Source organism: Erinaceus europaeus, chromosome 4 (genome assembly GCF_950295315.1).
Source record: "Erinaceus europaeus chromosome 4, mEriEur2.1, whole genome shotgun sequence".
NCBI lineage: Eukaryota > Metazoa > Chordata > Mammalia > Eulipotyphla > Erinaceidae > Erinaceus > Erinaceus europaeus.
Genome location: NC_080165.1, coordinates 97357145 through 97384555, shown reverse-complemented (window position 1 = coordinate 97384555; position 27411 = coordinate 97357145). Strand labels below are relative to the sequence as shown.

At 43.2% G+C, this 27411-nt stretch overlaps 1 protein-coding gene across 2 annotated transcripts in view; it reads right to left on the bottom strand.

Annotated features, from left to right (window-relative positions):
- LARGE1 (LARGE xylosyl- and glucuronyltransferase 1) overlaps positions 1 to 27411 on the bottom strand; it is a 705604-nt gene that overhangs the window by 670983 nt on the left and 7210 nt on the right. The window contains exon 2 of one of the 2 annotated variants that reach the window (XM_060190108.1): positions 20876 to 20998. The exons of the other annotated variant lie outside the window; for it this stretch is intronic. Coding sequence (XP_060046091.1) covers positions 20876 to 20913 — 38 coding nt within the window. The 5' untranslated portion in view covers positions 20914 to 20998. The remainder of the gene's footprint in view (positions 1 to 20875; positions 20999 to 27411) is intronic. 2 annotated transcript variants of the gene reach the window in all.

Here is a 27411-nt window from a genome sequence, read left to right as displayed (position 1 = left end):
AGGAGGTTACCAGATTGTAAGATTACAAGGTATAGTTCTACACAACACCCACCAAAGTTCTGTATCCCCACCCTTCCACTTCCCAAAGATAAGCAGAATAGTTTTCACAAAGTCTTAGAGACAGTTTGCTTGCTTCTGTATTGTTTGTTTTGCAAGTAAATCAGATCCTGTATTTCACATATGGGTGAAACCATCTGGTAGTTGTCTTTCATCTCTATTTATTTCACTAAACAGTTTCACCCATCCCCCCCCCTCCAAGGACACAAAAATCATCGTTTGTGAGTGCAGAGTAATAGTTCATGGAATATAACTTCTCTGTCCAGTCATCTGCCAATAGGCATTTAGGCTGCTTCCATTTTTTGGCTGTGATTGGAGGGTGTGGCCATGGAGTAGCAGATGCCACATGTACCCTCCCCTGATCCACTAGTTAAAGCAATGAAAAATCACCTGAAGAAAAAAAATCACCAAACTACACTCAAGATTTCTTCATAAACTCTCTAAGAGCCTGCCTTTGGGGAAAGGTGGGGAAGGGTGGAGACAATGGCCCCATTCTCAGACTCTGTCTACTCCACCTCCTACTATACAGAAGTCCTTCTTTAGTATTCTGAATCTTGCCTGTGCTTAATTTCACAGGGAGTTTTTGATCCTAACACCCAATGGGCACTCCAGTCATCTCCATCAGTATTTCTGGGGGCAGCACCCAGACAGCAGTAGATGTTAAAGCTTGTGAGAAGATTCTAGAACACAGTCCCAGCTGAAACCCACTTGAGGATAGCCCCCTCCCAAGTCTCGCCAGGGCTGTCAGCCTAGGCTGAACCTCTGGCCCCAGTGGCCTGGCTTCTCTCCTGATTTCAATATGAGGTTTCAAAGGTGCTACCACACTGTCCCACTGGAGTCCCAGGGAAGACTACAAGCGCGTGCGCGCGTGCGCGCACACGCACATGCACACACACACGCACACACCGTGGGAGGGAGTCTGTTTACAGCAGTTCTAGCCCTCAAGAAAAACAGGGGCACAGGACCTGGTAGCAATGCTCCTACACCTTTCTGAGATAGCAAACAGCAGCAGAGCTGAAGGATAATTTGGGGGTTCTAGCCACCCCCTTTTCTATTTTATTTGATAGAACAGAGAAAAGGGGGCAGGCTGAGAGGGAGAGAGACACCCGCAAACCTGCTTCACCACTGGTGAAGCTTCCCCCCTGAAGGTGGGGAGTGAGGGCTCGAACCTCAGTCCTTGCACCTGATAATGTGTGTGCTCAACTGGGTGTACCACTGCCCAACCCCCAGGGATTCCAATGCTGGTTTGCCCACACTCAAGCTTCAGGTAACCTTGGACAAGACCATGAAGACTTCAGCATGCTGATGTAAATCAGCCTCCAGGATTGAGCTCCACCTTATTAGAAAAGGAAGGCACAATGAAGATCATCAATCAAGCATTTGGCATCAATCACCACCACCCCCCCACACACACACACTGGAAGGAATATTAATTGATATACTCTAACGAAGCCAGCCCCAAAAAGACTAGATGAAAATAGAATATTTAGGATAGTATTGTGCTTCAGGGTAACAGTGACTGGGGCAGAACATTTTAAGCCAGAGCCACATCCAGAAAACAGGATCACCCTCATCTGGTGCGGAGAGAACTGAAATGAGAAGATCTCATATGGGGTTGGGGTGCTGCCAACAGACAAGTAGGTGGGTGAGGGATAGGGAGAGAGTGACCTTGCCAAGTAGAGGGAGTACATGCCCTGAGACTCTGTTGACCCAATCACTGTCCTCCAAATCACTCTTTCCCCCACCCACAGGAGAAGCCAAAAATCACAAGAGAGAAGCAAGCCCCAGGGAGAGTGAAGTGGTTCTAACAGCAAGTACATTTGAGCTGAGAGAGAAAGAGAAAAAGCAAGCCATCCACATGCTCCCAGGGACAAGAGGCAAAAAAAAAAAAAAAAAAAAAAAAAGATGGAGGCCAGAGGTGGGCAGAGAGGAACAAGTGAGTGGAGTAAACTCAAGCATGGCTCCTGTATGGCAGTGTATTAGTTACTTCTGGCTGGGTGTCTCCTGACTGGAAATATGCAGCTAGAGGGGAGTTTGGCAGACCACCTGCCAGGGCCCAGGGAGGCTGTGTATCCCTTCTACACTCTGTCTCTTCAGCTTACCCTTGACTCTGCCAATGGCTCTGCACTTCAGGGATCCTTTTTTCTATTCAACTGTTAGAGTTTTCTGTAATTATTTACCTCCATGTTCTCTCCCAGCATTCAGACATTCAGAGATGCTCTGAATGCAACGACCTTGCCTCAAACTGCCACACAAGTCAAAGAGCCTGCAGTCCCCAATGGCCACACCTGACGGGAGGACTCCATAAGAAAGGGACCCAAAGAGGGAGTGTCGGGACAGGGCTACACCCTGACTTGAAGCCCCGTTTAGCTTTAATACACGATGTAAATAATGCAATGCACCTGACGTAGGTAAGCATCAGCCAATGGTATAAAGACTGGAAAAACAATAAAGGTGGAAGCTAGCAAGCAAGAGCTAGTTAGTAGTCCCACAGTCAGTCTCCCTCTCCCTCTCCCTCTCCCTCTCCCTCTCCCTCTCCCTCTCCCTCTCCCATTCCCATTCCCATTCCCTCTCCCTCTCCCATTCCCTCTCCCTCTCCCTCTCCCTCTCCTTCTCCCTCTCTCATTCCCTCTCCCATTCCCTCTCCCATTCCCTCTCCCTCTCCCTCTCCCTCTCCCTCTCCCTCTCCCATTCCCTCTCCCATTCCCTCTCCCATTCCCTCTCTCTTTGGCCCTTATCTATTCCACCACTGACAACTGCAGGTACTAAGGACCTAACCTCTCCTAAACCATCCTCCCTCCTCTGAGCCTGCCCCTTGGCCTGACAGGGAGACTTAGAACTAGAAAAGATTCCTGGCTTCTTTTCTTTCCATTTCCTCCTGTATCACTTGTTGGAGTTCTCTGCTCAGACTTTAGCAGGTTGGAGGTACTTTTGTAGCAAAGAGACCAAATCCCTTGAAGAGAGCTCCTTTCTACAACACCCTGGAAAACCCTGAAATGAGTCAGGCTGATTCACTCCCCACTGATGAATGAGACACATGCCTTCTTTACAAAGAGGGTGGCCCTGGTGAGCACAACACCTTGAGCCCATCAATCAGACCCATTCTTTCTGAAAAGCCTTTGCTCTTTAGAATGTCCACACCTTTGCTTTAATTCTGGCCCAGCCCCCAAAAGCTGCCATGGGTCAACTCCCATTAATAGCTCATGAAAACAAAGACTCTGGGAGACTTATTACTACAGACAGAAGGGGTTCCTTCCCTGTAGTCTCCAAGTAGAATAGCAAAGGAAAGGTGGGCTAGAGTCCTCATGGCTATGTGGCAGGGGTCGGGATGGGGGTTGGGATAACAGAAATATATGGGGGGGGGGGTAGGGGCTGCCCCTTTCTGGTGCCATTGCTCAGCCAGTGAAGGGGAAACCGACAGGGGAATACCAATGAGGCAGTCAGATCCCCAGACAGCCGAAACACGAGGCTTTATTATGGCATCTAAGTGACTGCAAACAGGCCATTATCAAATCTCTTTCATGACAAAGTCTCATGTTGAAGGGGACAAATAAAAATAAGTACATTAAGCACAATAAATCACAGGGACCTTTCAGTGAGACCCATTATCCCTGGGGGAACTCGGGATCACTTTGTTTTCCCTATACCCGCCTTCCAGCCACTGGGTCCTGGCTCTGCCATAGTTGTTTTGATATTGCAGCCATTACTCTCCGTGCCACAGAGAGCCTGCTGCTTCTCTGTAGTTCTGGGTGGCAAGGGCATAATTTGCTTTATGATTTGCTTGGGAGGGTAGCTGCTTTATATTCATCTACAAAAGATACATTCAATAATTGGAGCGAGAAGACCCCGCTTAAAAAAAAAAAAAGGCCCAGGGCTATCAGTCTTTCCTACATTCACAGAGCCAACCCTTAAGGGTACTGAACCAATACCAGGAGGGCTGTCATATCTTGGGGGTGGGGGGTGGGGGGGGACACATGCTCATAAGTAGGTTCCAACAACCTCAAAGTGTCAATGAACACTGGGAGGAGGGGGGCAAGTGGTAGAGAACCAAGTTGAAGGCACATATTCTAATGCTCAAGGACCAGGGTTCAAAACCCCCTGTTTCCATCTGCAGGGGAAAAGTTTCCTGAGCAGTAAAGCAGTGCTTCAGGCATCTGTCTCCCCCTTCTCTCTTAATTTCTGTTTCCATCCAACAAAATGATAATAATAATAATAATAATAAACTAAGATAAGATAAACACTAGAAGGTGGCCTGAGTTAGATGGAGACAGAAAGAGGTTGGAGGGCAGGTGTATGGGCTTCACCACTTAATGTGACCTCGGAGCACTTGTTTGGCTTTCTGGCTGATGAATCTGTTAGAGAAAACAATCGGTCATTGAAGTCCTAAATACTCTGCATCTGTATCAAAGACAAAGTCAAGTGAAGAACTGTAAATCAGATAATGGATAATAAGACTTATTTATGTACTTGAGATAGAATTTGAGAGGGAATGGGGAAAACAGGGAGACACAGAGGCTTGGGCCCAGGTATCTGAGCATAGTAATGTGTTTACTCTACCAGGTGGGCCACTGTCCAGCCCAATAAGATTTCTATTTTCTGGGGGTCGGGCGGTGGCGCAGTGGGTTAAGCGCATGTGGCGCTAAGCGCAGGGACCGGCGTAAGGATCCTGGTTCGAGCCCCCGGCTCCCCACCTACAGGGGAGTCGCTTCACAGGCGGTGAAGCAGGTCTGCAGGTATCTATCTTTCTCTCCCCTTCTCTGTCTTCCCCTCCTCTCTCCATTTCTCTCTTTCCTATCCAACAACGAATTGCGTCAACAAGGGCAATAATGATAACCATAACGAGGCTACAACAAGGGCAACAAAAGGGGGGAAAAAATGGCCTCCAGGAGCGGTGGATTCATGGTGCAGGCACCGAGCCCAGCAATAACCCTGGAGGAGAAAAAAAAAAAAGATTTCTATTTTCTCCTATCACTGCAGAGTCATTACAGGATTCAGCTTAAGATAAAAACCTCTTCCTCACTTGCTGCTTCTGCTATCAATTCAGAAACTACCCCACCCCACCCCCACCTGCCCCTCATTCTCTGAGAAGTTGCTTTCCAAGACAATTCATTGTAATGACTGGAAACAAGACCTCTCCCTATTTTACTCATAAGAAAGTGGGTGAGGGCCAGGTAGTGGTGCACCTGGATGAGCACAGTGTGCAAGGACTCAGTTCAAGCCCCAGGTCCCCACCTGTGGGGGAGGGGTGGGACGCTTCACAAGTAGTGAAGCAGGTATCTCTCTCCTTCTCTCTACCTCACTCCCCATATCCCCTCTCAATTTCTCTGTCTCTATCCAATAAAAAGTAAAGAACATATTTTAAAAGGAAGGAAGAAAGGAAGGAAGGAGAGAGAGTAGGAAGAAAGAAAATAAATGAAGTGGCAGGTACTTAAGGACAGAATGTGCTGGGCCAGGGCACCACAGCAGGACCAGCTAATACTCTCCCCCTCTTCCCAGTAGGAAGTGATCAGACCAGAGATCCCCACTGCTCTTCTGCAAGATAGCTGTTGATTCCTCAGTACAGCATGGAGAAACATCAACCAGGAGAAACATCAACTGTCTTCCCAGGCAGTCTCAATTCAGTTGCCACATCTAGACGGCAACATAAGAAGGACACTTCCCAGGCTGGAATGCTTTCAAGTATATGGTGCTGCACACGGCAGCCATGTGGCAAAATTGATCCCAGGACATCATTGGCAATCTGAAAGGCAAGGCCACAGAGCCTGCCCAACAATGCCCAGCTCTCCAAAGGCTCTATAAAGGACTCCAATTCAGAGATGGAAAAAAAATGTAAAGTTACAAGCTCTCCCGAGTTAGAGATGGAGCTGAGTTTTAGGATCACCAAAACTAAAAGCCTCTTGGAAGTGGAAGAAAGATGATTCCTTCTAAGGAAATGATGCCTCTGGCTTTGTAAAATTTGGCATCCCAACCCAATAAATACCAAGTGGAGTTAGATAAATGATAGCTTTTAGCCTAGAGGGCAAGTGACAAGGGGCAAGGAAGGCAAGCAGGATAGAGCTGGGAGACAACCTAGCTTGGTCACAGTACATGCTCCAGGCATAAAGGGGCTTTTCCCTGCCCTCCTCACTCCACAGACTACCACATTGTCTACACACAGAGCAGGTGATCAACCACTGTACTCATTGACTGAGAGAATGCAACTCAGCAAAGAAACACTGTTGACCTGTGACCTCTAGAAGCTCCACTTCAGCTGACGAGAGAAGTGGGTAAGTATACATGTTACAGTGCACAAGGATCCTTGTTCAAGCACTCATTCCCCACTTGCAAGGGGGAAAACTTCACAAGTGGTAAAGCAGTGCTGCAGGGGTCTCTCTCTCTATCTTCCTTCCTATCTCCCCTTCCCTTTCAATTTTTCTGTCTCTGTCAAGTAAATAAAATACCTTAAAAGGGGGGGATCAAAAGAAAGAAAGGAAAAGAAAAAGAGAGAAGCAGGGGAAGAGGACTTCTGCAATACTTTCAGTATCCCCTAAGAAAGCATCTAGTTAAGGATGGACAAACACACAGCAGCAGTGTGCACCAAACTTGTATGCCTGAGGTCCCAGGTTCAATCCCTAACACTACCATATGCCAGAGCTGAGAAGAGCTCTGGTCTCTATATATGTCTTCCATGAAAATAAATAAATCTTGCAGGTCCAGAGAATGGCATACATTATAAAGCAAACACATTATCATGGGTGAGGACCCAAGTTCCACTCTCAGTCCCAACATGCAGAGGGGAAGTTTCATAAGCTGTGAAGCAGATCTACAAGTATCTGCCTCTCTCCATCTTATTTCGCTCCCCTCTCGATATCTCTTTCCCTATCAAAAAGAATTTTTTTATTTTATTGGGTATTAATGGTTTACAGTTGACAATAAATACAATACTTTGTACATGCATAACATTTTTCAGTTCTCCACATAACAATTTAACACCCACTAAGCCCTTGTCTGCCATCATGGTCAAGAAACTGAGCCCTGCCTCCTACTCCAGGGTATTTATTATTATATTTTTTTTAATTGTTCTTGATTTTTTTATTGGAGGATTAATGTTTTACATTTCACAGTAAATACAATAATTTGTACATAGCATTTCTCAGTTTTCCACATAACTATACAACCCTCACTAGGTCCTCTGTCATCCTTTTTGGATGTACTCTGTACTCTCCCCACCACCCACCACATAGTCTTTTACTTTGGTGCAATACACCAACTCCAGTTCAGGTTCTACTTGTGTTTTAACTTCTGATCTTGTATTTCAATATCTGCCTTAGAGTGAGATCATCCCATATTCAACCTTCTGTTTCTGACTTATTTCACTTAACATGATTTCTTCAAGCTCCACCCAAGATGGGCTGAAAATGGTGAAGTCACCGTTTTTACTAGCTGAGTAGTATTCCATTGCGTATAGATGTATCACAACTTGCTCAGCCACTCATCTGTTGTTGGACATCTGGGCTGCTTCTAGGTTTTGGCTATTACAAATCGTACTGCTAAGAACATAGGTATACACAAATCTTTTTGGATGGGTGTGTTGGGTTCCTTAGGATATATCCCCAGTAGAAGAAATGCAGGATCACATGGTCATATCAATAGATGCAGAGAAAGCCTTTGACAAACATCCAGCATCCCTTTGTGATCAAAATGCTACAAAAAATAAATGGGAAATTCCTCCAAGATAGTGGAGTCTATATATAGAAAACCTACAGCCAACATCATACTCAAAATGAAAAACTGGAAGCATTTCCCCTCAGGCAAGGTACTAGACAGGGCTGCCCACTATCACCACTACTATTTAACATAGAGTTGAAAGTTCTTGCCAGAGCAATCAGGCAGGGGCAAGGAATTAAAGGAATACAGACTAGAAGAAAGGAAGTCAAACTCTCTCTCTTTGCAGACAACATGATAGTATACATAGAAAAACCTAAAGAACCTAGCAAGAAGCTTTTGGAAATCATCAGGCAATACAGTAAGGTGTCAAGCTAAAAATTAACATTCAAAAGTCAGTGGCATTCCTCTATGCAAACACTAAGAAGAAGTTGAAATCCAGAAATCAATTCCTTTTACTATAGCAACAAAAACAATAAAGTATCTAGGCATAAACCTAAAAAATAGTGAAAGACATATATACTGAAAATTATGAGTCACTACTCAAGGAAATTGAAAAAGACACAAAGAAGTGGAAAGATATTCCATGTTCATTGGTTGGAAGAATTAACATCACTAAAATGAATATACTATGCAGAGCCATACAAACTTAATGCTATCCCCATCAAGATACCAACCACATATTTTAGCAGACTAGAACACAAGCTATAAATGTTTATCTGGAGCCAGAAAAAGACCTAGAATTGCCAAAACAATCTTGAGAAGAAAGAGCAGAACTGGAGGCATCACACTCCAGATCTCAAATTGTATTTTAGGGCCAATGTAATCAAAACTGCTTGGTACTAGAACATGAATAGACACACTGACCAGTGGAATAGAATTGAAAGCCCAGAAGTGGACATCTAATCTATGGACATCTAATCTTTGACAAAGGTGCCCAGACTATTAAGTGGGGAAAGCAGAGTCTCTTCAACAAATGATGTTGGAAAAAATGGGTTGAAACATGCAGAAGAATGAAACTGAACCACTACATTTCACCAAACACAAAAGTAAATTCCAAGTGTATCAAGGACTTAGATGTTAGACCAGAAACTATCAGGTACTTAGAGGAAAATATTGTCAGAACTCTTTTCTGCATACATTTTAAAGATATCTTCAATGAAACGAATCCAATTACAAAGAGGACTAAGGCAAGTATAAAGCTATGCGACTACATCAAATTAAAAGGCTTCTACACAGTAAAAGAAACCAATACTCAGTGACCCCTCACAGAATGGGAGAAGATCTTTACATGCCATACATCAGACAATAGGCTAATAGCCAAAATATAAAGAGCTTACCAAACTCAACAACAAGAAAAAAAATGACCCCATCCAAAAATGGGAAGAGGCCATGGACAGAATATTCACCACAGAAGAGATCCTAGGGCTGAGAAATACATGCAAAAATGCTCCAAGTCTTTAATTGCCAGAGAAATGCCAATAAAGCCAACAATGAGATACCACTTCACTCCTGTGAGAATGTCATACATCAGAAAAGGTAACAGCAACAAATGCTTTAGAGGTTGTGGGGTCAAAGGAACCCTCCTGCACTGCTGGTGGGAATGTTGATTGGTCCAGACTCTGTGAAGAACAGTCTGGAGAACTCTCAGAAGGCTAGAAGTGGACCTACCCAAATTACTGACCACTCTTGCCTGGATTGACTTTGGTCTAATTAAGGTGCTTATAGAGTTCACAGTTGTGGAAATTAACAGTTGTTTCAATATTATTTCAATCCCTGAGCTGGAGCACAGAAGCTATTAAAAGCCTCTTTTATTCTTTTTCTTCCCTGTAGGCCATGGGAGCCTCAGGGCTTTTAAACTATAAGTAGGCTTCTTAGCTTAATCCCTCACTCCTGACCAAGAGATAAAGCAGGGTGGGGGAGAGATAGCACAGTGGTTGTACAAATAGACTCTCACACCCCAAGGATACAAAGCTCTTGGCTCAATTCAACTTCTCTGCCAAGCCAGGCAGCACTGCTGGGTTCTATAAGTTTCTAAACAAGTCCCCTTTATAGTCTGTAGGTTCTGAGGAAATTATTTACCAGGTTCTCATCAGGAGAATAATGTGGAAAGGAGGATCCCACTATACAGCCCCACTGCTAGGCCACCTAGGTGTAGCTCAACTCCTGAGTTTCCTAGTCAGTTCTCTGTTCCCAGATGTCAGCACAGGGCCCTGCTGCTCCAGCCTCTGAGGGCAGTAGCAATGGAGACTCACAATTACATTTGGTGAGTCTTAGGGGAGTCCTCTCCTCCCTTCAGCAGTCTTTTTATTGGTAAAGCAGACTGGAGGTGGTGTCTCCACTGATAAACTGCTGGACTGTTACCAGCCACTCAATTTCTCCTTAGACTACTCCCTGTCCATGAGCCACATGTGTTTGCACTCACTTGTGGTTTGGTGGGCTCCTGAAGTCATTCTAGTCCTTCCTTGTTGCAGTCCCAAGTCATCTCCTTTGGTATTCCTAGTTGACTCAAGAGAGGAGAGAAGAAAAACACAGCTGCTGCTGCTGTTGCTCTGTATCCCCACCTCCCGAAATCTCTCCAGAGTCTTTTACTTTGGTGCATCAAAGTAAAAAGGTGGTATACTAACTCCAGTTCAAGTTCTCCTTTGTGTTTTCCAGCTTCTATAAGTGAAATCATCCCATATTCATGCTTCTCTTTCTGACTTATCTCACTTAACAGGATTCCTCAAGCTCCATCCAAGATAAAGTGAAGAATGTCAATTAACCATTTTTAATAGCTGAGTAGTATTCCATTGTGTATATATACCAGAACTTACTCAGCCACTCATCTGTTGTTGGACACCTAGGTTGCTTCCAGGTTTGGACTATTACAAATTGTGCTGCTATGATCATGTGTATACACAGATCTTTCTGGATGGGTGTGTTTGGTTCCTTAGGCTATATCTCCAGGAGAGGAATTACAGGGTCATAGGGTCAGGGGTTGGACAAATCAAAAAGAATTTTTAAAAAGGAAAGTAAATCTTTTAAAAAGAAAGGGATGAAAGAATAAAAGATATATATATATATAGATAGAAAGAAAAAGAAAGGAAGGAAGAAAGGAAGGAAGGAGACAACTAGACATACATCCATTCAGAAAGCAATACGTATGCTTGCTGTGTGTCAAAGGAAGCTAAGGACTCCAAGTCCTTTAACTGTCTGTGTGAGGGTTTTGAGGGTTATTTTTAGCTTGTTTGTTTTGAAGCTGTTCTTCTTGCCACTGCAAGTTATTAGAAGGCAGAAGAGAAACACATTCTGAAAATCGCTCTTAGCTTCTGTCCCCGTGAACTGCTTCTGAATAACAAAATACAACACATGAAAACAAACCAATGAACTGATGACACATCCCACATTCCCTGGGGAAAGGTTCAAAAGTTGGGACTCACCTCTCAGAACTGACATGTGAATCTTACACGGGTCAGCAGGCCAGGCTGAGACAAGCCACATAGCAGCACCAGGCTCTAAGCACACAGCACCACCTTCCTCTGGGATGGCACTGGCTCTACAAGCCCACAGCCTACCTGCTTTGAGTTTCCAGTGAATGTCCTGCTCAGGTCAGACTTGTACACTTTCCAAATAACTTTCACTGAGAAGTCACATGAAGCATGTCACGTGCTAGGCCCAAATGCTCATTAGATATCACGTGCTAGAAATAAAATACATGTAATGTCCAGTGGGACACTCTGCCATCCTGCAGGGACACAGCATCTAGAGGGCTTTCTCCTATGGCACTGTTTGACCATTAGACTATGCATTAGAATTGTTGAGGGAACATATTTCACAGTAAAGGAAAAGCAAACCTGAAGGCCTTACAGACTGATCTGTGTTCTCCAAAGAAACATGTGCAGAAGCCTTAGACTCAGGAATCTTGGGTTGTGACTCTACTTTGGAAATAGGGTCTTTATAGAAATTTCAATTTAAAATGAGGTCACACATGGCCCAGGAGGTGGCACAGTGGTTGAAGCATTGGGCTCTTAAGCATGAGGTCCTGAGTTTGATCCCCAGTTTTTCATGTGATGCTATGCTTTTCTCTCCCTCTCTCATTAATAAATCAAAAAAAAAATGAAAGTAGAGCTACAAACAGCTATGTAAAAGACCTTCGTGCCTGAAACTCCAAGGTCCCAGTTTAGTCGCAAGTATCACCATAAGCCAGAGGTGAACAGGGCTGTTGTAAAAAACATTATATATATTTATTATATATATATTTATTATATATATATGTTATATAATAAATAAAACAAAATAAACTATTGAACAAATGTTTGGTAAAAATAATTAGGATGTTCCCCCAGTCAGAGTTACTGGATAAATAAATGAATGGGTAAATAAATAGGCACTAAGGGCCTAGAAGGTGGCTCATTGGGTGAAGTATAGGCCTTCCATGTATGAAAGGCTGGCTTCAATCCCTGGCACCAAATGGGAGTATCAAGGACAGCACCATGGGTAATTCCATAGAGACACCAGATTTGGCCCCCTCCCCTTCTCTCCCTCTCCCTTTCTCAAAATAGAATAAAGATTGAGCTTTTAAAAAAAAAAGCTGGCTCAGTAGTATTGCACATGGATTCATTCTCCACCACTGCATTTATAAATAAATAAATCATAAAATGAATAGGCAGGGATATAGCTCCCTCAACAGAGCACACATTTCATCATGCACAGGCACCTGGATTCTCAGCCCTGACACCACATGGGTGCACCAGGCAAGAGGGAAGCATTATGAGCTGCGGAGCTGTGCTGTGGCGTCTCTCCTTCTTGCTCTGTCTCACTCTCCCTACTTGTCACTCTATCTGGAGAAGAGAAAAAGAGTAGGCTGGGAGCCAGCAAAGTTCTAGTGGGGGAAAAATTAAATAAATAATCATATTTAGGTTAAAAAGAAAGGGCATTTGAGGTGGAGGATGTGCTTAGTGGCAAAGGGCAAAGGGCAATATGGCAATCATGAGATCTCAGGCTTGAGCTCTAGACTCTCTCTGCCTCTCAAGTTTTGGGTTTTAGGTAAGCAAAATTTGAATGAGGGATTTTGGATTTTTGACTTGAAAAGACTAAAATGTGACAAGTTGCTAGCTGTTCCCTACATCTTTTCAGCTGTGATGTTCCATTACAAACATCAGCAGAGCAGACAAAGAACATGCATGTCACATTAAAACAATAATCAATACAGGCATGAGAACAATGACAACCATTAGGCAAAGTAGAATAGCGGACAGGTTTGTCATTGGCAAAGCTTGAAGATGAGTCTAGGTATGAACAGAGTGATTTCTGACACAGCAGGGCCCTTTGGTGATTTGGGTCAAATGTATTCTTTACACACTCACACTTGCAACTTCTGTGCCCTAAGGAAAAAAAATAGGATGGCAAGACTGCATACACCAGCCCCCCAGCATAAGAAAAGTCCAGTAGAGCTCTTGGTCAGAAAATACACAGCTCTGATGGAAAGAGTAAAGAACACTGGCTTTAACACTTGCTGGTAAAAATCCCACTTCCCAGGAGGTGAGTTAGCAAACAGAGCACATAGTTAGCAAGGCCTTGGGTTCAATCTCTGGCAAAGCATATGACAGAGCACTGCTCTGAGCTCGGGTCTCTGTCTTATCCTCATAAAATAAATCAATCTTCAGAGAGAGGGAGAGAGAGAGAGAGAGAGAGAAAGTAAGCTAGGAAGGAAGGAAGAAAATGAATCTTGCCTTAGAGCAGTCTGCTGCTCACTTTCCCCATAAAAAGTAAAGCCCATCTTACAACCTAAGTCCATTTTCAGGGTATTTCAAGAAGTTGTTATTGCAAAAACATTGACAGCCTTGAAATTCAGGTGAAAAGTACTCATTTTCAGTGTCTCATATCTTAAGAACTTTTGGCCGACCCAGGTTCTCATCTCTACCCTTTGTCTTCTATTTCCATTAAAGTGAAAACTTTACCCAGTCAAATTCTCCATTAAATTTAACATCCCTGGAAAGGATTTATTTGCACTGGTGAATCTATTACACATTTGTGCTTCCAACACAGTTCATACATTAATATATATTTCTTCCCAAGGCATAGTCCATTCACAACCTTAAGATAGTTACGATGGTGCCCAGTAATATCCATATGTTGAAGTCTTAACACCCAATGCCTATTTGAAGAGTGGGCCTTAACAGAGGTGATTCAGGTAAAACAAGGTCACTAAATCCTAATCCAGTATGATGTGTTTATGAAAAGGGAATATTACAGCACAAACAGATCCAGAGGGATGGAAGAAGACAGACACAGGGAAAAGATGATAGTTTACCACTCAGCAGGAAAGGTAACAACAACAACAACAACAAAAAACCCTTGATCTTGGGTTTCTAGTTTCTACAACTAGGAGAAAACAAATCTCTGTTGTTTAAGTCACCCAGCTTATAGAACTTGGCTATGGCAGTCCTAGTAAACCAACACAGATGGGGTTCCATCATTTTTAATTTCTTTTTGTTTAATCACAGAACTAATGAAAAAAATTTAATTACAAAATATATTAACTTAGGTTTTTTTTTTTTTTGCATTTCCTTAAAACATGATCAAAGCAGGGAACAGAAGGTATCACTAATGTCATCCTGGCAGTGAGCAGATGGGTGCAGTGAGGGTGAAGGCTGGTGTGTGTGCAAAGGAAGCTCAAGCAAAAGGGCTTCAGAAAAGGCCTGCAGCTTTTCTGATACTGATTCTATGTCTTCAAGCTAATCTTCCTACTCAGCACAGTTGGGATTTCTGTTTGTCTGTCTTCTATTAGGGACTTTTCTCTACCCCACTACTCTCTAAGTAATTCATGCAGGACTGGTCTATTCTCCACTGACAAGTAAGGAATGTGATGGCAGACCTTTGTTTTTTGGTTTTTTTTTTTTTTTTTTACTGATCTAATAATTTAACAAAATCATAAGATTAAAAGTGAGGGGTATAGTTCTAACTGGAACATACACCACAGTTTTCGTGTCTTCTCACCTTCAGGATAATCACCAAAGTCTCATAAAATCTTAGTGACAGTTTGGCTATTTTTTTAATTCTTTAAATTTAATTTACTTATTATTAGATACAAAGAGAAACTGAGAGAGGAGTGGGAGATAGAGAGGGGAAGAGACAGAGATACAACTACAGCTCTACTTCACCTCTCATAAAGCTTTCCCCCTGCAGGTGGAAAACAGGGGCTTGCACACTGTAGTGTGTACACTCAGGTGTGCCATGGCCTGGACCCCAACACTTTACTTGTTTCAACAAGTTCATGTGTTCTAATTTTTGATATTGCACATATGAGCAAAACTATGTGGTAGTTGTCTTTCAGAGAAATGCAAGTAATTTGGCAACAGATATAAGTTATAGCACCAAGAGTTCTAGAACACAAAGTACTGAAGGATAAAAATTCATGACTTTACCTTTTCCTCCTTTCCCCACATTAACTTCTTCAATGCAGAGCCAGGGATGGGAGGTAGCACAATCTTTATGTAAAAGACATTTATGTCTGAGGCTCCAGGGTTTCTGGTTCAATCCCAGGTACCATAAGCCTGAGCTAAAAAGTGCTCCAGTGATTAGAAAAGAAATAGAGGAAGAAAGAAAGGAAGGAAGGAAGGAAGGAAGGAAGGAAGGAAGGAAGGAAGGAAGGAGGGAGGAAGGGAAGGAAGGAAGGAAGGAAGGAAGGAAGGAAGGAGGAAGGGAAAAGAAAAGGAGAAAAAAAAGAGAGAGAAGGGGGAAAGGAGGGGAGGGGAGGGGAGAAGAGGGGAAGGGAGAAGAGAAGAGGAGAGGAGAGGAGAGGAGAGGAGAGGAGAGGAGAGGAGAAGAGAGGAGAGGAGAGGAGAGGAGAGGAGAGGAGAGGAGAGGAGAGGAGAGGAGAGGAGAGGAGAGGAGAGGAGAGGAGAGGAGAGGAGAGGAGAGGAGAGGAGAGGAGAGGAGAGGAGAGGAGAGGAGAGAAAAGGCCAGAGGATAAGTTTAAGGTCTCTTGCATACAGGATACTACTGAATTATCTCATGGACTTAATTATTTAGGAAGAGGAATGAAGAGAGAGGAAAGGGATAGTATATATTACAGCACTGCCCCACCATCCATGCAGCTCCCCTGATGCTTCCCATAGGGTGCCCTTGTAGTGCCAGGGCTCAAGTCCAAGCCTTCATACAAGGTAAAGCAAATGCTCTACTGAGTAAGTTGTCCCACCCCCAAACCACCACTATCACCAGTTCATTTGTACAACAGTTTGTCCCCCAAAAAAACATGTCATTCAAACATAAACAATACAAAGTTGAATACATAACACTCAGGCAAGATACTACACGTATTTTATTCATGTATGTTTAAATAGCAACAATATGCAATATGCAAAGAATATAAACTAGAAAAAAGTTGCTGCAAAGTGGATAAAATATAACACACAGTTTTGAAAAATGAATTTTAACTCATGTAAGAAGAAGCAGGGCAAATCAAAGCACGCAAGCTAAAGGAAGAGATAAGCAGGGGAGCAGGCAGTGGTGTACCTGGTTAAGCACTCACATTGCCATACATAAGGACCCAGGTTCAAGTCCCTGCTCCCCCACCTGCAGGGGGGAAAGCTTCACAAGTAGTGAAGCACAGCTGTAGGTGTCTGTCTGTCTCTCTCCCCCTCTACCTCTCCCCCACCCCTCTCAATTTCTCTCTGTCTCTATTCAATAATAGATAAATTAAAATGTTAAAAAAAATTTAAAAAGGAAGAGATAAGCAGATATCTGGAGGTGGTTGTTAGTCATAAGATAAATCAGTAGTACTGGTAGAACTCTGTAAAGGAATACAGTGGTCCAGGAGGTGGAACAGTGGATAAAGCACTGGACTCTCAGGCATGAGGTTCCAAGTTCAATCCCTGACAGAAAATGTCCCAGAGTGATGCCTGGTTCTTTCTCTTTCTCTCTCATAAATAAATAAATAAAATCTTAAAAAAAAACTTTAAGAAATAAATAAAGGAAGTGGGGGGTGGGAATGGGCGGGAGGGATGGGTCACGGTCCTTTGGTGATGGGAATGGTGTTTATGTACACTCCTAGCAAAATGTAGACATATAAATCAGTAGTTAATTAATATGAGAGGGGGAAATCAATTGTATGTCTCAAAGGTTCTCAAAAGACAAACTGAATCTTTTTAATAGATAGGCTACGTATTTGATATGCGGACTCTCTCAAAAGCCTAGACCAAGTAGATTAGAAGCTTCCAATAGCACAGCTATATACAAGATACTGGGTACTGTACAGCAAACCATAACAAAGGGACTTTTCAAAGTTAACCCAATTAACAAATAATGTGTGGGTAATATTAACTATTGATTGTCTTTTTGAACCCTAAGACAGCAGGAACCTCACATCTTCACTATAGAGCCCCTACTTCCCCCAGTCCTGGCACCCTTGGATAGGGCTCACTTTCCCGTATGCTTCTCCCAATCCATACCAAATAATATTGCATCCGCCGATCACAACCTAACCAAAGCAACGATTGCCATCTCAACATGCTTCACCTCAGAGTGTATCCAGAGACTTCACGTGTGGAATGACAACCCTTCAGCTTCATTACTCGGGTGAGACCTTTCCTTTTATAGTACACTCTAATTTCATCTCAGGTAGTTCACTTTCTAACAAAGTCCCATAACCTAGACATACACCAGTTTCTGTGAGAGAGAGCGTATGTGCACACGTATCCATAAACTACTGCAAAATATATACCTGAAAGCAGGATTACACTAGAGTTTGCAGTGAGTACCTCCCCAACACTTCCTCTCCACTATTCCAATCTTGGGATCCATGTTTGCTCAACAAATTGATTGGCTTCGTATGTTAACTCTCTTTTCAATCACCAGGTTCCAGATGCCACCAGGATGCTGGCTAGGCTTCCCTGGATTGAGGACCCCACCAATGTGTCCTGGAGCTCAGCTTCCCCAGAGACACACCTGACTAGGGAAAGAGAGAGGCAGACTGGGAGTATGGACCGACCAGTCAACACCCATGTTCAGCAGGGAAGCAATTACAGAAGCCAGACCTTCTACCTTCTGCAACCCTCAACGACCCTGGGTCCATGCTCCCAGAGGGCTAGAGAATGGGAAGGCTATCATGGGAGAGGGTGGGTTATGGGGATTGGGTGGTGGGAATTGTGTGGAGTTGTACCCCTCCTACCTTATGCCTTTGTTCACTAATCCTTTCTTAAATTAAAAATTTAAATAAAAAAAAAAAAAAAAGAAAGAAATAAAGGAAAAAGGGAGTAGAATAATTTCAGAAATAACCACCAAATTAAAAAAATACAAGGTAGTACATGATAATGATGAGAAAAACAAATAAAAAAGATGTAAGAAAGATTTAAAAGTACTAGAGAGAAAATAGTATCATTGAAAAGAGACATAAAGGGGGGCTGGGTGGTGGAGTACCCAGTTGAGAATATGTTACCATGCAGGAGAACTTGGGTTCAAGCCCCTAGCCCCCACCTACAGAGGGGTGAAGTAGTGTTGCAGGTGTCTCCCTCTTTATCTCCCCCTTTCCAATCAATTTATCTCTGTTTCTATGCAGTAAGTAAATAAAAATATATATTTTTTAAAAGATGCAAATGGGGGCTGGGTGGTGGCACGTCTGGTTGAGTGCATATGCTACAATGCACAAGGAGCCAAATTCAAGCCCCTGGTTCCCACCTGCACGTGGAAAGCTTCACAAGTTGTGAAGTAGTGCTGCAGGTGTCTTCCCCTCTCTAAGTCACCCTTCCCTCTCATTTTCTCTGTCTCTATCCAATAAATATTTAAAATAAATAAATAAAAATATATAAATGGCTGTGTGTGTATAAATGTGACATATAAGTACCTCTAAGAGGATCATTTTTTAAATGTTCCTGTCTCACTGTTCTTTGCTTGACATTCTCTATTCATTTCTTCTTCGCCATTCATACTTTAGAGTTGTCTCCTATTTTATTTACTTACTTATTTATTTATTTATTTCACCAGCACTGTGCAACTCTGGTTTATGGTGGTGCAGGGGACTGAACCTGGGACTTTAGAGCCTCAGGCACAGAGTCTGTTTGCATAACCATTATGCTATCTACCCCTGCTTCTGTTTCTACAGCCTGTGCTTCTAGGTCTGCTTTATACCTTGATAGGAGTTAAATGTTCCTTTGTTCTTCCTCTGTGGCACTCCTTTCAGCAATTCTGGAAAACTCCTTTAAATTATATATATCTGGTACTGTTTTTATGCCTCCTTCATATTTGAATGATAGTTTTGCAGGATAAAATGTGTGTGGCTGAAAAAAAATATGTATGGCTGGAAGATATTGTCCTTTTAGCACTATAAGACATCCTACTCTCCCTCCTATCCTCCATGGTTCCTGATGAAAAGTTTGCTCTAACTCTGGATATTAGGCCTTCTAGCCAGACTACAATCAAGACTTCAAGAAAAAGATGCTTTCCTTCAGTGGCAAAGAGTCTGTTCTTATTATTGGTTCACATTAGTGTAAATTGTATTTCTCTATCACTTTATATGTCAAACTGCCATTGAGTGGCTCTGGGAGACATGAGCACATAACCAGCTACCTAGAAAAAAGCTTAGGGGCCGGGCAGTGGCTCACCTGGTTAAGTGCACATGTTATAATGCTCTAGGACTTGGGCTCGAGCCCCCGGTCCCCACCTGCAGGGGGAAAGCTTCATGAGTGGTAAAACAGAGCTACAGGTGTCTCTCTTATTTCTCTCCTTCTCTATCTCCCCCTTCTCTCTTGACTTCTGTCTCTATCCAATAAATAAAATTTAAAAAAATTTTTAAGTTTCATGAAGATTGAAATTATACTGACATTTTTACTGAAACTTCATACAATTCCAAGGATGCTGAATCAAGATATATCTCCCAGTTTGTTATAAAGATAACATTTTTTAAATAAGGCTTTCATACCATATTTTAAAATGGAATCTAGGAATCTGATATCCATCTTTCATTGTCAACATTCAAGAGCAAGTAATTTTTTAATATCAGAACATTCTGTTTCTTCAGTATAAGAAAGGGGTCTGCATGAGCTGCTTCTAGCACCTAGAATAAACAAGAAACTGTGAGAGTGGGATGATCGCCACACCAATTCCAAATGCTTTCTTTGCTTGGCAGTCTTTGAGGTTTTCAGTCCAGAATGATGCAACAGAGTAAAATCACAATTGGGTACAAGATGTGCCTTCATAAAGCGGGGCAGGGTCACTGTGAAAAGAGAGGTGAGTGAAAGAACTATGCACCTGGCAAAAATGTTCTTGGGTTAAATTCAGAGCAGGGTCTATATGTGAGGTGGGATACGTGAGAATCAACTGCCATAAAACTAACCATAAAAGCATATTCTGTGGGAAGCCTTCATAAATCCCCATGGATATTTAAACATCTTTGTCAAGGGCTGGGGAGACAGCATAATGATCATGCAAACATCTTTCAGGCCAGAGGCTCTCAGGTCCCAGGTTCAATCCCCAGCACCACCATCAATAGGTACTCTGGTTTCATTTTCTCTCTTTCTCTCTTAGTCTTTCTGTGCCTCTGTATCTCTCTCATTAAAATAATAAAACTATTTTTAAAAAATATTCAAAAATAAAATACAATGATAAACTCTGCCAAGACACTAACGCTAGTAATCATGGAATGGAAATTAAAAGGAAATATTCTGGAGACAGAACTGAACTCCAGCTCTGGCTGTCACACTTCGGCATATAAGAACAACTTCTCTGAACCTCGGTGTTCTCACCTATAGCAAAAGCTGCTCAGCTCTGAAGGCTGGAGTTACAGTCAAAAGCATCATGTGCAATAACAAATTACAATAGCTGATACTTACTGAGCCACTGGCTCTGCCCTAAGGATCAAAACATATGTTAACAGATTTAATGAGTTCAGAAATGCTGTTTCAACAGTTGTGGGCAAAACCAAGCAGAAGAAAAAGGAAAATGTGAAAAGAGTTCAGCCTCCCTGAATGTGCAGTAAGTCTGACCACCTGTGGACAAGCAGCAAGGTTTCGTGAAACATGCAACCATCACCCAGGCCAAATGCAAATTCATAAAGTTCTGTCCGTGTCTGGATCACACAAGCCCTCTGACAAACCAAAGATTCATCTATCACTCTTCTGTGATTCAATCAGCAAACCTATCCATGCAGTACCAACACCAGACTGACAAGGGTTGAGTTATAAAAACCCAAATGTACCTCACAAACACTGGAGCCAGTACTAAATATTCCAACATGAACACGTGGTGATCCCGGGCAGAGTCTTTGGGTAATGTGACCGCAGCCTGGTAATTCCATTGTGATCACCATTTGCAGCTGCTTCTGTAAAGAATGATTAAACCTAGTAACCAGGAACCATGGTCAAAGGCTCCTTCGGCAGTGGCAGCAGCATAAGCAGCAGCAGCGAGGAGCCTAACAGCTGAGCGAGACAGAATGAAGCATGCGAGGCCAGACCCTGCTGTGACTTGAAAAAAAAGGTGTGCTTTGGATCATGTAACAATGACTCCCAAGGATTGATCTTCTCTATCGGTGTGTAAAAAGGAGAAAAAAGAGGAGGCTAAAGACCTGAGAGCATGACAAAAGCAGAGCAAAGCACCAAAGGAGCAGAGAAGGCGGCAGGTAGAAGGAGAGTGGTAGCAACACAATAGTTAAGAGTATCTAGGTGGAGTGAAGAAGGGGAGAAAAGGTTCAAGGCCACAGCAGAGGTTCCTCAAGTTCTTGACTGCCTCTCCTCCTTCTCTTCAGTATTCACCCTGGAGGACCACTTCGAAAACACTTCCTGGGATGGACAGATGGCAAAGGCCCCTTCTTTCCCTCTAGATTACCTCTGTCTCCATCATCACCATATTCCTTATAGGTCCCAGTGTATCCAAAGGGCCTGTACCACCATCCTGACCACTGGCATGGGGGTATGTATCCTCTAGATCTGGGAATACCTTGGGAAGTTAGCTCACATCTCTCCACAGTGCCTTCTTCAACAGAGTGTAACATCCCAGGTTCAATGTGAAAGGGTTCCACTGTGCTTGGACCTCAAATTTAGCAAAATGCCAAGAGAATTACCACCATAAACTGGTTACAGAGCTTGTTCCAAACATCCCAGGAACATCACTGGGGTTTGCCCCAGAGTAATTATCTTCTTCTTCTAGCGTTTGCCCTTCTTCCGTAGCCAGTCAACAGCGTCAGGTTGAACCTGATGTCAAGTTTCGAGACCTCCTTTGAATCTGGAGAGGTGGCAGTCGTTGACTATGTGGGTCATAGTCTGTCTGTAGCCGCAGGGGCAGTTCGGGTCGTCTCTGGCTCCCCAGCGATGGAACATAGCGGCGCACCGGCCATGGCCTGTTCGATAGCGATTGAGGAGGGCCCAGTAATTATCTGATGATTACTGTCAGGTGAACCAGCTAAAACAACTGAGAAGATGATGTAGAAGACACAGCAGCAGAAGCTAGTCTAAGGACCCAGCAATAAGTCTTTCATGGGAAAGACAGAGCTGAGTTTGGAAGGGGAAAAAAAAGAGGGAGTCGGGCGGTAGCACAGTGGGTTAAGTGCACGTGGCATGAAGTGCAAGGATCCTTGTGTAAGGATCCTGGTTCAAGCCCCCAGCTCCCCACCTGCAGGGGAGTCGCTTGACAGGCAGTGAAGCAGGTCTGCAGGTGTCTATCTTTCTCTGCCCCTCTCTGTCTTCCCCTCCTCTATCCATTTCTCTCTGTCCTATCCAACAATGACAACATCAATAATAACAACAACAATAACTACAACAATAAAACAAGGGCAACAAAAGGGAAAATAAATAAATATAGAAAAAAATTTTTAAAAAAGAAGCGTCCAGGGCAGATAAGCTTATCAGACAGAAGGAGTGGTTTGTACCCAGCTTGGTAAGTTTCAGGGAAAATAACCAGCAAAAGAAGAAAAATAATGAGTTAGGGACTTATGATACATAAAATGGAGGGGGGGGAGCTGAGACATACAGGAAGATAGGGCTACAGAGCAAGTGAGTGTGTCCTGATTTGCGTTTTTGTTTTTTTTTTTAAAAAAGGATGTTTCCAGTAGCTGATAACAAGTCTCTGAAGGTAAACGCATAGAACATTCTAGAAAAAAAAATTCCTTCTTGAAAGATTAAAAATAAAAACTCTTTTATCAATAAGGGATTGGACTATCTCATGTGGAAAATCCCATTATCCAGAATGGGCTCTTCTATAATTCTGAGAAGTGTGCTCCCAGTAGGCTTTCTTCCAGCAGAGAAATACCCCCAGTCTAGGGAAGAAAGGCACAGACCCTCCTTAAAAGTTGATAAGAAAGACACAAGCCTCACTTTTCCTGCAACTTCAGAGCCCAGATGTGAGTACTCCAATGTTTTACCTGCTAGCCCTGCTAATAATGACTCTAGAGAAAAATAAAATTATGTCCCTAAATGGATGTCATCTAAGGATAGAGAAAAGGTTCTTACACAATCCTGGTCTCACATGAAGAAGTCCCTAGTAAGAAACTCTGGAGTGTGGCATTCCTTTATTTCTTTTCCTCTCTCTTTCTTTCTTTTTCTTTTTTTTTAATATTGGCACCAGGGTTATCACTGGGGCTTGGTACTGGCACTACAAATCCACTGCTCCCATTTTTTTTCTTTTTTATATATATTATTCAATAGGACAGTAAGAAATTGAGGGAGGAGGGGAGATAGGGAGAAAGAGGGCAGGGGTAGATGGTACAGTGGTTATACAAAGAGATTCTCATGGGCGGGCCTGAGAGGATGTTGCCTGGGGAAGGTGAGCTGAGCAGATATTCAATGAGTGAAGGAAATACCATGAAAGACATAGAGAGTACCTCTCTACAGGCAGGAAGAAAAAACTCAACCAGACACTGGGAGAAGATGAGAAAGAGTTGGATGCTCCATCTGTACCAAAGAAATAGAAGCAACAAAACTAAGCAGGGAAACCACTGTCAAAAGCCTGTAAGAAGACCTCCAACAGAGTCGAGGGACAGGGAGAGAGAGGAAAGAGGTTAAGTGGGTGAGCAGGCATGAGGTTCAGCACCAACACATAGATTGGGAGTTGATCCCAGGTTCCATGCTTCCTGGTTGTGTGTCTCCACCCAACCACACCCTGATAAGCCTTAGTTTCCACACTCAGGAAATGGGAGAGTCAGGTCAGTCAGCTAGAAGTTATGGGATAAGAGAAAAGGGGGGGGGGGACTGTCTCAAGCTGCACTGGGTCATCAGGAAGCTTGGCTCTACAGCCTGGCCCCTGTCTCCTCACCTCCTTGGTCTGGGTTTCCACAGCAGTAGAAGGTACTGAGAAAACTCTTCTAAGCCCTGATGCTGTCTCCACATTGCAACTATACCTGACAAAGAGGAGGTGCCACTAAGCAGCTAGGACACTAAGATGCCTAGAAGAGAAGAATTCACATGAAAAGAAGGGGGAGAAGGTCAAGATGGCAGTGGGCAGCTCTCCCTTTGAGAGTTCCTCCATCCAGTTCCTCAGTCCACCTCATGCTCCTATCATGAGGGCACGGCCCCATCTGCATCTAAGTCATTGAATACTCATCACCTGTACCCAGAGTATTTTTCTAAATGCATTTAATAATGACAGAGAGAAGAGAAGGAGAAAGAAAGAACCAGAGTATCACTCTGGCACAGGTGATGACAGGAATCAAACTCAGAACCTCATGCTTGAGAATCCAGTGCTGTATCCACTATACCACCACTGTTGGACTATTATCACCAACAACGCATCATGCCATCTGCTGTATGTCAGATGCTTTTGGAAGACCACCTGGGGCATGAGTTTGAGCTGACTTTGGAGCATGCCCATTCCTTTCATGCCAGATATGTCAAAAATCCCTACAAATGCAGAGGAAAGGAAAGAAAAAAGAAAAAAACACATTCTGTGCATTTTGACAATGCCATCAATGTTCAAACCTCAACAATGACCCCTAAGGGAATTCATTTTGCTCATCTAAAATGTCCATCTCGTTTTGGCACTAGTTCCCTGCAGAGGTCTCCAGGGCTCCGAATCTGTAAGTCTGCTGGCATTCACTCACCTCACCCTCCCCTACCACCTCCACCCAGGGACTGCAGACAGGACTGTCTACTCATTCACCACCAAACCAGTCATTAAGTCATCCCAAGTGAACACAGCTACTTATTTAAGCACCACACACCCAGACTAGATGTAGGCAAAGCCCAGCTTATCAATCCCTCTGCACCTTTTTTGGCTCCTGTAGCAACCCAAAATACCACTCCCAGGCCAGAACTGGCAGCAGTCAAGGAGGCTAATACACAAAGACAGTTGTCAAATTAAGAGCCTAAGCAACCAGGTCAGCGAGATAACTCACTTGGACAGTGTGCTCGCTACTTTGCTGTGTGGAAGGCCCAGGTTCAAGTCCAGCCCCCCCTCCCCCACTATAGGGAAGGGAGATTTGATGTTGTTCTCGCTCTCTACCTGTCTCTCTGCAAAAAAAAAAAAAAAAATCTAAGCAACTGTTCTAGAAATAGATCCATTACCCATCAATATGTATTTAATCTACTCAGTGCTATCTTCAACCACAAGAGCATGATGAAAAACGCTTTATCCCCCCCACACACACTGAATTTAAATTTGAAGGGAAAAAAAAAAAAGGAAGAGAGGCATCCCCACATACCCTGCTGTAAATCCTCCTATAGGCTAAGGCTGCCATGGAGAGCTAAAAAGATGAGCAAACTCTTTCTTCCTAATTGGCCTTGGTTCTTCCAAAAGGACTATGTGCAGAGTAAGACTGCCCTGGCAGCCAGGGTTCCATCTCCTGCTGGGTTTGCTGTCTGCCCAGAGCACCGCCCACAGCCCGCAGGGAACAAGACTAGAGAGGCTAAAATCATGGGTGAGACCACACTTTCTCTCCAGACCCAGCCTGCGATTATCAACGTCAAGTTGCCCAAAACTACTTCTGGAACTTTAAATGCCTCGCTCATTATCTCATTCCCAGAACAGAAAAGAACAAATTCTTTTCTTTTTTTATGGAGGGGGGAGTGCTTTCATAAGAAATAATAAAAGAACAGCAACAAAAAACTCTCAACATTTCAGTTGTGAGGAAGAAAGTGTCTGCAGGCAAGCAGGACAAGTCAGATTTTTTGTGTGTCTCATTCACATGGGTTCTGCTAAGTAAGTACTTAGGCAAAACAGAATTAACTCCATGTCCCTGCAATTCTGAAGACTCAGAGTTCTAGAAGCCCTTATGGAAGTTACTCTTCTCAACTGCTTCTGTTCTTGCTGTATCTTTAGAGGGAGAATACTAACATGGTAGAGGTATGCAGACAGTTGAGTTGGTTATTCCTAGAGAAGAGTGAGTAGTTTATAAGTAATTCATCCAAAGTCAGGCAGACAGCCTACAAGTGATACTCTATGGCAGCTTAGTAATTAACAAACTTTCCCTCTGGGGCCCTGTGGTGGAGTACCCAGTAGAGTGTGCACATGAGCACTGCCCAAAGACCCATGTTCAAGTCCCAGGTCCCCACCTGCAGAGGGGAAGCTTTACAAGTGGTAAAGTAGTGCTGCAGGTATCTCTCTTTCTCTCCCTCTACCCAAACAAAGTAAATATTTTAAAATATGGTAAATTTTTTTAAAAAGAAAAAATGAAAACAAATGGTTGCTGAAGCAGTGGATTTGTCATGCTAGATCCATGCCATACCAACAATCCTAGTGGCAAAAAAAAAAAGGCAGAGAGAAAATTTCCCTCAGTAATACAGTTTGTTAGGCAAATGAACCTAGTGAGTCAATAGTTCAAACATTTTAAAAGCTAATCTCACAAAAATCCTTAACTTTATGTAACAGGTAGAGTTCCCAAAGCATCCCCTCATGACTGTGTTAATCAACTAATTTGAAATACAATTAAGGGGCTAGCTATTAAGAAGAGGCTTGCTAGGAATCCTTCCTGTAGAATAAAAATCCTTTTGTACCTCAGACAAATAATGTTAAATTATTTGCTTTTAAAAAGCAGATTTTACAAGTCCTAATGGAGGTCCTGCTACACTTAGCTTCAACAAGGAAATCATCACGTAACAAGGATGGCATTTTTCCACTGCCAGGAGCACAGCCCTCTCGACACCAGGAAAAGCAAGGTTAGTGAGGTGAGGATCTTCTTTCCAGGCATAAACTTGACTCGATTTGCCTGTCTCTGACCTGGATGGTATTTCCACACAGTAGCTTCTTGGCATGGAGTGTTTGCAAATGTCCCTCCCCCTCAGATTTACCTTTCAGATCCCCTAATTGGTTGACTTACCCTGCCAATTAAAAGGGTTCCTCCTCCCACTTGTGAGCCCAGACTTTGCAAAATCTCAGACTCCCTTCACCTTCTGTCTACTTAGAGCACGTTCAGCAATGAAGAGAAGGTTCAGCATTACTTTTTATCACAAAAATTCTCAAGTAGTTCTCAAAGAAGAGAGTAACACTCCAAGACTAGCAGGTCTCCATAATACAAAAGGTAGCAGGCCAGCCTAGTTGCTTATATGTGAGTATCTGAGAAGTTCTAAGGTCATCTGCAACAATTCAGATTTGACGTAAGACAGCAAAGACTTCACAACTTTTCCTCAGCACTGCCTACTTGTAGTGCCTACTATTTCAACTGAAGTACATCTTTAAATGAACCAGCACTTGTCCTCATTTCAGAACTAGAAAACTATACAACCTATGTGGTCTGAGCTTTGCCACTCCTCCCCCCCTCTAGCCTCTCAATTTCTAATCACAAAAGAACTCATCCGTGCTGCTCTCAGG